Here is a 12,608-nt window from a genome sequence, read left to right as displayed (position 1 = left end):
GATGTGGGAGGTCATGAGATGGTCAGGAAGTTATCTACATTTTCAAATCGACAGGAAGGCTGACAAATTAAGCTGAAGTGACAATGTCCAAATGCATAAAATCATTGGCATAAAGCAGCATTAAGGTGATAATTTGTTTTAAAAAAAATCAATTGCACTGAAGTGATAATAGAAGCTGCATAAAGAATGAGCAGGACTGGCTTCACTTCAGGTTTTTGGATTGTTTATGGCAAAAGCAGTCAGTCAGTCTTCACTAATTCATACGATTGCGTACTGTATTGAGACCCTGCAAATGTCCCCAAGGAGACGATGAAATACAACATGTCATAACAATCTTTTTAGTCATTTTGTTGGTGGACAATAAAGACAATAAAATAATAAACATTTGGTAAAATGCTTACCTAGTTGGAAGTCCTCCATTCAAATTCAGCGAGTCGTTGGAGGAAGGTGTTGATCCGGGAGTTGACACTGACTACTTTCCTCTTGACAAGACTTCCCGTCTTGCGGCTTGTACTGACTTTGGCTTTGCATTTGGTACCAACATCTGGATTGATCCTCACAAAGAATCTTTTAACAGAAATAAAATATATTAATTGTATTTTTTAAAATGAAGACATACAATACAGCAATCAGCTATGGTTCTTCATCATCAGTCAAACTGTCATTAAATTTAATTCATAAATGGCTTGGTGTAGAGTACTTACCGTTGTATCATCTCCAGCGTGGTGGATGCTGACTCCTGATACTCCAGATTGAAGTCATAATATGACCCAAAAAGACAGCAAGGACGCTGGCAAAGTCATGTAGTTGCTCAGGCCTGAAAAATACCTTCTCCTCCATACTGACCATCCACCGGGTTGCAGACATCAAGCTATTTCCTAAAATAGACAAACCCTTGTCAGGCTAACGCTAGTGAGTAAAAGTACAGACTACCATAACTATTACATACATTGCTACAAAAAAATTATAGTGATAGAAAATATTCCTCTTACCAAGCATGATTACCCTTGGTGTTGTAGGTAAGGTCATTTCCATCTCAACAGACATCTTGGTGGAAGATACCTTTGAAACATAAATGGAAAACTCTTAAATATGAATTACTGGTAGTAATTTATATTTAAAGGGCCAGTTCACCCAGATTACAACAGGTTTTTGAGAACCTCACCCCAGAGACTAGACTAGACTTTACCCCTACATCCTGCTACCACTCTGAAACAGCAGATGTGAATGACAGTTTGTGAGGCTAAATGCATTTTTGAAAGCATTACATTCCACAAATACAGTATCTGAATGGCTAAGTACAATATGGGTTAATGAAATGAAATGTTTGTGATTTGGGTGAATTGATACCTTTAACAAATTAATTGAACAATTCTGATTTAAGATGTGTGTTTTAAGTTAAGAGTCGATATAAAATTACATCAACCAAGATGAAGATTGAGTCCTCTTTTTCTTCGAAATGTTTTCTTTTTCTCTGACGGAAGTAGGACATTGCTCTATTCCACAACGAAACCGATAATTAGCTGTGTGTTGATGTTTCTTCACATGAGTACAAAATTCTCTAAATTATGAAGTACAAATACTGCAGAATTTACACCTGTACATAATTGCACCTGTTAGTACTGACTTAACTTTAAATTTGCAAGAGCATGGTTTAAACAGGTGAACAGTCCTTATATGGAACCAGGGTTGGAAATTAACTTTTTTGTCCACCTGCCACTGTGGCTGAACCAACTCAAAAAATAACAGAAACCACTTGAATGTTTTCCACCTTTGTCCTCATTTACAGACTCTTATACACTATGTTGGAGATGTAATGGTACTTTAGCAGGCTAACTAGCTGTAGCAAGCTCAAAGTTATAGATTAGGTTAGCTGCTCCTCTACATTTCCAGACTATTTTGTGGCTTCAAATATGTTTGAAGAGCTGTCTTTTTACCTGTTGTCTTGTCTTTTCAAGAGTTGAAACTATGTTAGCACTCAGCAGGACAGAACTGCACAGCCACTTGGAGGGAAAAAGCTTGGGAGTTAAAAAAAAAAGTCATCTGACAAAAAGAAAAAAAAAGAACAAGTTAGAATTCATCCTTGTTGACCTAGCTAATCTGCACTCTTAACATTTGCAAGGTCATGGTTTAAACAAATGAACAGTTATTAGATTATTTTATTATCTAATAAAATAATTAGATAATTAGTTATTAGTTATTTTTTTTAAAAAGGGGGATCAATTATCAGTTAACGTTATATTGTTCGACAAAGGATGTAACAACAATGCTAACAGACACTCAGCACTGAGCTTATCTCAACCCAAAGCTAGTCGAGGAAGATTTAGCGGCAAAAGTCAAGCTAAAACCTTCGGTAAAATTAGCACCTTAGCTAACGTTAATTCCGAACCAGCTCAAAAATAACACCATCATATTTTTCTATCTTTCACCTCATGCTAAGTTATAGCATTACAGCATGATGCTATAAGTTACGTTAGCTCCATCTAAAATGTACATATCCAGATTAGGTTTTGGCTTCAAACAGTTTTCTAAGAAGTGTTTTTTTACCTGTATTGCGAAGAGCTGAAGCAGTGTGAGCCCACAGCACGGCGACAGAGCTGCACTTGCACTTGGACGGAAAAAGCTTCGGAGTTTAAAACAAACGTCATCAGAAAAACGTTGGAAGCGAAGCCACCCTTGATGACGTAGCCAGATAAACTGCATATTAATGTTAGCTAGGATGTGAAAAAAACAAAAGTACATGCTCTCTTTCTGCCTTAAAAATATGTTAACCACTAAAGGAGTAAAAATACAGAAACAGGGAACCACGATGAAACATCTATGATGACCGTTGGAAATCAAATAGAATTCTTACATGGCCAGCGCAAAGACATTATAAGTGCAGTACCACTACTGCAATGTGTAAACAGTAAATTACGGCAACTTCAAAACATACAGTAAGTTACTGTAATACTATGTACTACACCCATAATGCAATGCAAATTACAGTAACTAATTGTAAAGATGTTTTATGTTAGTTTTACTGGGCATTTTGTGGTATTTAGCTGTAAAAAATACAGTAAAGGCTAACAGTGCAAGACATTATAAATACAGTACCACTACTGCAATGTGTAAACAGTAAAATACTGCAACTTCAAAACATACAGTAAGTTACTGTAATACTATGTCCTTTACCCATAATGCAATGCAAATTACAGTAACTAATTGTAAAGATGTTTTATGTTAGTTTTACTGGGCATTTTGCGGTATTTAGCTGTAGAAAATACAGCAAAGGCTAACAGTGTAGCTGATAAAAAAAAATTAGGAATCTGAAAGCGAAGCTGAGCAGCATGTTGTAGAAAACTGCTTTCAGAGCTAACTTTGATATTTTAGACCTCTGCTATTGATTTCTCCCCTTCTTTGGGATTCTTGCTCGACTTCTCCATCTCTACCAGGTGATAACCAACACAATGCATTTCAGTTGATTTCTTTTTGGAGGGAAAAAGCAATTTCTTTTTCAGAGACACTCCACTGCACCCTGAACACGTTTACAAAACAGAAGATTTTATAAGGAGATCTTATTTCAAATTTTTTTTTTTATTAACCTTCAGTTGGTGCTGAGATACAGCCTAATAGAAATAATTAAAGTCCAAAAGATGGATAGCGCTCTGATTTAAAAAGACTAATGAAAGATTTATATTCCCTCAAAATGAAATCTGTAGTTTGATCAGGCGGGTTAAAGCACTCTTGTGTTCAGATCATATGAGGGCTCAAGAGCTTCCTCTCAAACTACCCTGAACCTCTTAAAACTGAATAAAGTGATGTTGTATATTTTCATTTTTTATTCTGTTGACTTCAGTTCGTTTTTATGGTCCGTCTGCCCCATGACTCTTTTAGGGGATCATATAATTGTTTTTTTTTTCATCGTCATTTACAACCTCTAATACAGATGCATTGAACATATAGATGGATTTCATGGCTGCAGCATTTCTGGCATTCTTACATGAGGTCATATAATGCATGCGTCACATTGCTTTGTGGGGAAAATAAACAACAAAACAAAACACAGCGTTAGCAGCAATGTGTGCAGGCCTGTTTGGTTTTATGTGCCACCTGGTTTTTGTTCTGACATGGGAGCCACTACAGCTCAGATCACATTTAAGTTAATATGGAAGCAGAGGCAGAATATTTCTCTTCTTTGAATGTATGCATGAGACAGCTGCTCTCAGTTTTTTGCCCAGTGAACCAGAAGCTGTCTTGTAGAAAGAAATCGTTACAATCATTGTGAACCTTTAATCATTTTCTAGTTCCAAATAGCGATAAGCCAGCATAGTTTTGTTTGGAAGAACTTAGTTTTGGGTGTGAATACTTATGAACATGTGATATAGCAGTTTTTCTTTTTAAATAAATTTGTAAAAATGTCTACATTTCTGTTTTTTTTGTCAAGATGAGATGTTGAGTGTACATTCATGGATTTTAGCAAGTGCAGCAAAGAAACAGAGTGGAAAAATGTAATGGGATCTGAATATTTTCCGTACCACAAGCAGACAAACAAAAGTCATTGATGTAATCTGTTTTAGCATGTAGCCTCACACATTTTAAATGAACCATGACAGTCATATATTTTTAATACATTTTGTTGTTTGCTAATGGACCTACTAAACAGACAGCGCTAGCACATCAGTCAACATTAATCCGTATTGATTTGTTAGTTTGAAAGGGATTTGCTCAGCTCTTAAACAAATCCCCACTTAGCCTCGCATGTGAAATCAGTCAGATGAATAAAGACATGCATTATACAAGCATCTTTGGATGTCCTCTTTCAAATTTACCAGCAAGTGAGATGATGTCTGACGTGTCCTAAATATTCAGCCAGAGTTAGAGAATCTTGATCAATAATTTAGACCTAGATTTAAAAAAAAAGATGACAGAAATGAGGCAATTATATTAATAAAGCTTTTTAAAGACCCACAAATATAAAACATCACATATTTTCTGACACTTTCAATATTGATATTAATAGGGGCGTGCTCCGGTGGCGTAGAGGGTAGCACGCCCCACGCTTGGAGGCCCCCAGTCCTCAACGCGGCCGTCGCGGGCTCGATTCCCGGACCCGACAACATTTGCCGCATGTCTTCCCCCCTCTCCTTCCCCCTTTCCTGTCAGCCTACTGTGAAAAAAAGAGACACTAGAGCCCACAAAAAGGACCCCCTGGTGGGAAAAAAAAATAAAAGTTAAAAAAAATAATAATATTGATATTAATAAGAAGTATAGTTTCCATTGTCTCATTGAATTTCTGTACCAAATATAAATTCCATGTTTCCTATGTGAAAAACATGACCACAAAGCCAATCTCATACTTTGTAAAACTTTGTGGCTTTAGCTCAGGCACACTGATTCGATTTTTTTTTTATTCTAACATTTACAAGTAATAGCAGGAATCAGCAGAGTTTTACATTGAGGCCGCATACAAATGCAAAAGTTCCCTATTTGTGTGCTGAATGGTCCAAATCAATGCTGATTAATGAACTGAGGTCAGTCTCTGCAGGAGGAAGCTGCTATTATCTCTGATTCTGCATGTGTGAATATCTGAATGGAGGTGGAATCAAAAGGAGGTAATCAGTGTTAATCACAAAGAAAGGGCACACACTTTCATCCAGGCTTCCCTCCCCTAAACAACGAGAAATGTTTAGTTTCTGTTTGAGCTTTTGTCTGCCACCACAGCAACAACAAATAGCAAAAATATTCAGGGTGTTTTGTGAACGAAAGCTTGTTTTCCAGTTTTATTACTTTAATCAGATTGATTCATCTTTTAATTTTTTACCTCAGAAAAATAATCCACTGCATAGTTAAAGAAACGTGTAAATAATCGAGGGTTTTATCCAGGCTGTAATTACTACTCAGATCATCGATATATTCAATTCTGCCCCTCGGGACACATTCACATTAGTTTGTTTCTGAGCTGAAATAAGATTGGGATCTGTCAAATGATAATAAATAAAACAATGCAAAATGAGAATTGAAAATAAAACTGTTTTAAAAATTTTAATTAAAAATGTCATGCCATATTATAAGGTAAAAATCGCATTGGCATTACAACAGTTTTTCCAGCTTTATGCATGTTTCCACTGGTATGTTTTAGTGGTGGGTTTCAAGTCTTTGGGATTAATTGTTCATAGACCTAACTGTGTCCTTATCTGATTTAACAAAATGCAGCCATTCATGTGTATTTATGGAAACTGCAGGTAGAATTAATAAACCATGATCATTTTTTCCACATATGAACGTTTTTTTAGCTTTACCATAAAGAAAGACCAAGCTGCATATTTCTGGAAACAGAAACACTTTGAAAAAAGAGATCTGCTTTAGCGACTGGCAATGAGTGGAAGGACAATGTTTGGCATTTGAAATAGCAGAGACTTTGTGTGCTCCAATGAGACAGTGTTTTTAAATCATCAATTATGACTGTGATCAACCCATACATGTGTGCTATATCACTTTTTCTATGCTTGACAAAATCCTGCGTTAATATTATTGGTCATGGCAGTGAACACGCAGCTGTGGCAGTAGATAACAAAAGTGAATTATAAACGTTGTGTTACTTTTGTCACACCTCTTCTAAGATGAGAGTAGCAACGCGGTGCACACTGAAACCTGGGCGAGCCTCATTAAACTGCAGTGTTGGGTTTTCCTGCCTCTCGTTTGGCTAACATTTATTCTTGTTTGTGTTTCAGAACTCAGATTCACTTCACAGTGGCCATTGATTTCACTGCATCAAACGGTGAGTGTTTTGACTGCAATTACGCTGCTCGGCTTTCCTGTATCGTCAGATGTGTGTCATACCGCCAGAGTTTTCTTTCGGCTTCTGATCTGCACTCTTTGTATTGTTCAGTCGCATTTATTACTAGTGCAAAACAAGATCTAATGCATTTAATCCTGAGCAAACTGAACAGAGACAAAGCAAATCTGTACATTCTGCTGCATATCTATTGAACTTTTACATTAGCATTATATTATAACGACTAACAAAGTTGTGCATAATTCTGTAGTGGAAGTGAAATGATTCACGTTTTTATTTTTGGGTGTTCCTACTTGTTTTGGACGTCTAGAGACAGAGGTTGACCGTCGTCTTTGCAAAACAGCCCAAACTCAGTCAAATTCAAACAAGAGCCTCTTTAAAAAATAATTTCTAAATCGTTATTTATTTTGTGAAATGGATTTAAGAATGTACTTTGAAAAGGTCACCCAAACACTTTTTTTTTTATCTTAAAACTTTCAATCAATCAGTCAGTCAAGTTTGTTTATATTGCACATTTCAGCAACAAGGCAGTTCAAAGTGGTTTACATCATTAAAACAAAGTCATTAAACAGTCGATAATTGAGACAAACCACTACACTTGATGAGTGCCATCATCCAAATTATCAATACATATCAAATATGTTGGTCAGTGTTGAATTATAGTTGAAATGCAACTTTAAACAGGTTGGGTTAAGAGTTACTCTGACTGCATGGCGAGTGTCGTCCTAATCAAAGGAGAACCCCAGTCATAGTGTCAGGCCGCTAAAAGGTAATACAAAAAAAATATATAATTTTCCTTCACAGTCATAAGCTTTGTGTTGATCAGTGATTAAAAAAAATCTTAATAAATAAAGTTTGTGGTTGTAACATCAAAAACAAAAGTTTGTGAATAGTTTTTTTTTTATGGCATTTTATATCGACATCTATCACAGTCCTCACTTTCTCCGTCACTTGATTTCACTCCTGCTATTAAACAAAATTGCAGATTCACATGCTTTTATTACTGCCTCTGAAATCCCATCACGGTTAATTATGAGTTTTTAGGGGTTTTTGTTGTGAATATTTCAAGCGCACACCTGGGCACAATCGATGTTTCTGGAGTGCCTCATAATGAGGCCTTGTCTGCCAAAGTTTCTTTCCCACTGATGCTATGTTAAGATTTTTTGTGAAAATAATGTCATTTTGAAATATTTCCTGTATTTGACAGACACTTGGCATATCATCACTCTTGGTTATGTATTTGTTTATAGTTTTTATGCAAATAGCTTGTAACTAAGCTGTGGATTCAAAACAGGCATTCTTTCTTTCTCAAAATAAACTCATGTGATTCTGCACACAGTTAACATTAGCACACTTTCCTTTAGTAGGTAGAACTCAGAAAGTTACAGAAGCCCATATTCGTAGCTTTTATGTTTATTACTCCCACACAAGAGACTGCTGTAGCTTTTTTTATCCACACAAATAAACCAGGTGGTTTCATTGCTGCATTTTATTCAAATCATCCCTTTCCCTCTTGCAGCTGTCAGTTTGCTCTCTGTCTCCTGATGTGCATCACTGACTAAGACTTTCCCTGTGTCCAAAGGAAATCCATCGCAGTCCACTTCGCTACACTACATGAACCCGTATCAGATGAATGCCTATGCCATGGCTCTGAAGGCTGTGGGAGAGATCATTCAGGACTATGACAGTGATAAGATGTTCCCTGCACTTGGATTTGGTGCTAAGCTCCCGCCTGACGGGAGGGTGTCTCATGAGTTTCCACTGGTGAGTAAACAGTGGGATTATTTTAGACAGTTTCACCTGGAGTTGACGTGGATCATTGTGAAGGTCATTTCGATCCCCGTATTTCAGCTGAGCTCATATCTCTCATTTAGCATGCGTAGATATGCATAGATGCATGTTTATTGACATGAATGCGACTACTTGTGCATGGCAAACATGACCCAGAAGGAATTTCCATCCCTTTGTAGTTTAAATTAGGTTCTGTAGGGCTGAAAGATTCTTAAATCAATTTAGCTTCTCTCAGCCAGCTAATGCACTCGGCGGCTGCACTGTACAGCCTAATGAGGAGTGTGTCTACAGGGTAATGTCTGCATCACTCCATGCCGCCATTAAAATTTGCAAATTAAGATTCATCTCACCATATAATTGAAGCCCCATTTCTCTTCATGCTGTATTCACACAAGTGGGCGTAAAAGTAAAGTTACATCCCTTTGTGGAACATTTGTCACAGTGTCGGGGTTTTGAAATTTGCCCCGCTGTCAAGGAAGATAGCATTTGAAGCAAGATTCGACAAGAAAATCTCTTGTGATATTGTCTTTTGTAAAAAAAAATAAATAAATAATAAATTCTCCCCAAAAATGTCAGTCAGCCCTCTGAGTCTGCCCCACAGCTTTACAGGAGCAGGGGAGTCATCATTCAATGAGATGGAAGATGAAGGGAGAATAAGAAACAGAGGACGGTCTGAAGTTGACAGATTGGAGACAGGACTATAGCTGCTCTATTCTGCAGTTTAACCTTTAAGTAACACATGATGCTCATCCAGTTTAAACTCTGACCCTCAGCTCTTCCTTGTTTTTCTCGTTCTCTGTAGGGTGTAGTTGCAGAGGAGTGAGCCAGGAAAAAGATCGATAACATCCTTGTAACCGGGAGATAGTGTTACTGGTCAGAGTCTATGGGGAAAGCTGGCAGGAGAGTACAGAGATCACTCTTAATGAAGTGCTCTTGAGAACCCAGGACCTTTAGGCTGTGGAGAAAATTTACATTACAACGAGACAGTGACTCTGAGTGAGCAGCAAGGACGAAACTGAAGTTAGTTTACTCAGTGACTAAGTGGGCAACCAAAATGTATTTGGGGAAACTAGAAAATATCTGTGTAAAAAACGATGACAGACTGTGAGCTAATTGCTAAACTTCTGAAGAATTTTATGCATTAATCTCATTAAATCATCAATCAAATTATTTTTTGTACTATTTGCCACTTATATATATATATATATATATCATATCTCAACGAATTAAATGTTTTAACACTTTGGCAAGTATAGTTTATTCACATTCCATATTTTAGTCAACACAGCCTTTCATTTGTAGCTGTATGTTTGAGTTGTTTTTCTTACTGGAAGTTCAATCTACACTCCAGTTTCTTCGTACTTGCCTATTTTCTTCCAAGACTGATTAGTATTTGGTTCTAATAATGTTCCTAACAAGGTAGGTACGCTCTGCAGCATAATGCTACCACTACCGTACTTCATGTTGGGAATAGTATGTTGAGGTTAAGGGTGATGTGAAATATTAGTTTTCAGCCAAACATAGCATTTTGTATATAAGCAAGAAAAGGTCAAGCAGATCAACATCATCTACAAATTTGTTGCGTCTCCTTTATGAGATGTAGAAAACTTAGCCTTTCTAAGAATGTCTTCCATGATACCATTCATAAAAGCCATATTTTAGAGATTGATAATCACCTGTCCTACTTAAAGACTTCTCCACCTGAGCTGGAGATCACTGCAGCTCCTCCAGTTTTCTTGTTCCAGCTTTCATTTTAAATGGGAGTCAATGTCTTCATTGATCGATAACATCCCACTTTGGGTGAATTCTCTGAGATTCAAAGATTGTAATACTGATTTATAATCAAAACCTGCTTCAAAATGTCCCCACAACTTTATACCTATACAAACTTCTGAAGCCTTGACAGAACAGCTGGTAAATTGGCAACGTATCTGGCTTAACATCTATCAGTTTAGATTAGTTTGGTATTTCCTGATTTATATTGTTACAGGTTCAAATCATATCCATGTTGTTCTTGCAGTAACAGACTTGTTTTGTTTCTTTCAGAATGGCAACGTTGAGAACCCTTACTGTAATGGTATGGAGGGGATTCTCGAAGCTTACCATCAAAGCCTTAAGACGGTTCAGCTGTATGGACCCACCAACTTCGCTCCTGTTGTTAATCACGTGGCAAGGTGCGAACACAAAAGTCTCCCGCTGCGAATAAATCTGAGCACAGTTATTTTTTCTTTGGAAGCGAATCTGTAAATATGGCAACTGCGCCGCTGGAGGCATTAAGTCTGCAAGTGGAGGTTTTCTCTCAGAACTGAGAGGAGCTAATGATGGAGAAACAGTCAGCTGTAAGGCAGAGATGAAAGGAAATGGAAATCAGGCGTACGTAAGGCCCGACATATTAGAGGGCTCACCATTTTATTTTTAGACATAATGTAGTGATGAAAGTGGGAGGAAAGATCACGTGAACTGCAGGGAAATTATTTCATGTCGTGTTGCCCTTCTAGAAGTTTTGATGACTTAACTTGTTTATTTAACAAAGGAGTTTTACATTAAGTGGAAAATACGGCTTTGATATAACATTATGATTGAAATGTCAGGGGTCAAAGTTCAGCAAATTAATTTACTGGCTGTATATTGAAAACTTAGCTGTTCCTCATTAAATAGAAAGCACAGGAGGTTTGTTAAATGTGGTCAGATTTTAATTGAAATATTTGTTTTCAATTGTAATACCATAGAGAAACCTGTCATAAGTACATCTGAAACATGCACAAAACATCTTTTCTCTCTTTTCTGAGGTACTGACCCCTTCTTAAAGAAATTAGATTCATAGCTTTAAATAAATTATGAATGAATCCAGTTTTGAAGCAATTTCTGTGCCCTCTAATTTACGGGTTTAATGACATTTTTAACAACAAGACAAACCAATACCAGGTCTGAAAATATTATCAGATGCTGTGGAAGAAGCTCTTTGTCCACATCACCGGGTTCGAGAGTCCCTACAATGACGTTTAGGAACGGGTCCTTCCTCCTCATGACGGTTTGAACATGTCTGGTTCAAATTACATGTCCCCAACCTCGCTCACAACATGAAAGAAATTCTCTTGGATGTGTGAGACGTAGATGCTCTGAATTTATTCTAACCACTTGTTTGAATTTACCAGACAGGGTTTCTTCCAGTGTATTATAAGCCTGGCGGGCCACCAGGCTTTACTTGTGCCCCCACCAGGCTAAGCATTACTTATTTATTTAAGTCTTTATAAAATATTTGTATTTTTTAAAGACTTTACAGTAGGTGTCCAGGTGTTTATCTTCCAATCCTTCAGTAACGTATGATTATCAAGTGATATTTTCAAATTTCAAATGTCAAGTTTAAATAATTTTTAACTCAAAAACACGATGGGCTGCTGGATGAATGCAGCCCATCGTGCGCCCAACCAGCAGGCTTAGCAAGTTTTCTGGGGGAAGCCTTGAGAAATCTTCAAAACAGAAAAGGATGGTGAAAACTGCCCTTCTCTGTGCTTGAACGTTCAAGGCAAAGCAGTGCAGTTCTGATGTCCCAATTACAAAATCAATGCTCGACCTTTAAGGTAATGAATTACAAAATATACTCGTGAACAATGTTGTGCTCAAGAATGTTCTTTTTATGGACATCCCACACCTAGCTCAAATATCCAATGACTAAACTCCACACATTCAGAATCAGCATGCCTTGCTGCGGGTCTCTGACTGCCAGCCAGCTTGTATGGCACCCAATCCTAACGCTCCTCCCTGCAGGTGATGGGCCACTTGGAGATTTGTTCTTGTAACTTCTTCAGGCTGAGCCGAGCTAAACCCAGGAACCATCGCCAGGCCCGACTCCAGGAGGATGCTCTGGTCTACATGTCCAGGGAAAGGCTGACCTCTTCTTGTGGTCTGCCATTTAATCGAGATAATTGAATCGCTTTTGGTCCGACTCTAATTTGCCACAAGCTGAATCCCAGAGCAACATTGCCCCCTGGATCATATGGAAGTTCAAACCCCTTCGCCATAATAAGTTAGTAATTCA

General features: G+C 37.5%; 1 protein-coding gene across 2 annotated transcripts in view; it reads left to right on the top strand.

The window, feature by feature from the left end:
- Positions 1-12,608, top strand: part of cpne5a (copine Va) — an 89,569-nt gene that overhangs the window by 64,273 nt on the left and 12,688 nt on the right. For both annotated transcript variants that reach the window (XM_044127474.1, XM_044127482.1), the window contains 3 exons: positions 6,714-6,760; positions 8,361-8,542; positions 10,616-10,743. In XM_044127474.1, the coding sequence (XP_043983409.1) occupies positions 6,714-6,760; positions 8,361-8,542; positions 10,616-10,743 (357 nt within the window). The remainder of the gene's footprint in view (positions 1-6,713; positions 6,761-8,360; positions 8,543-10,615; positions 10,744-12,608) is intronic.

Source organism: Gambusia affinis, linkage group LG01 (assembly GCF_019740435.1).
Source record: "Gambusia affinis linkage group LG01, SWU_Gaff_1.0, whole genome shotgun sequence".
Taxonomy (NCBI): Eukaryota; Metazoa; Chordata; class Actinopteri; order Cyprinodontiformes; family Poeciliidae; genus Gambusia; species Gambusia affinis.
Note: the sequence above shows the minus strand (reverse complement) of the source record. Positions and strands in the feature narration are given on the sequence as shown.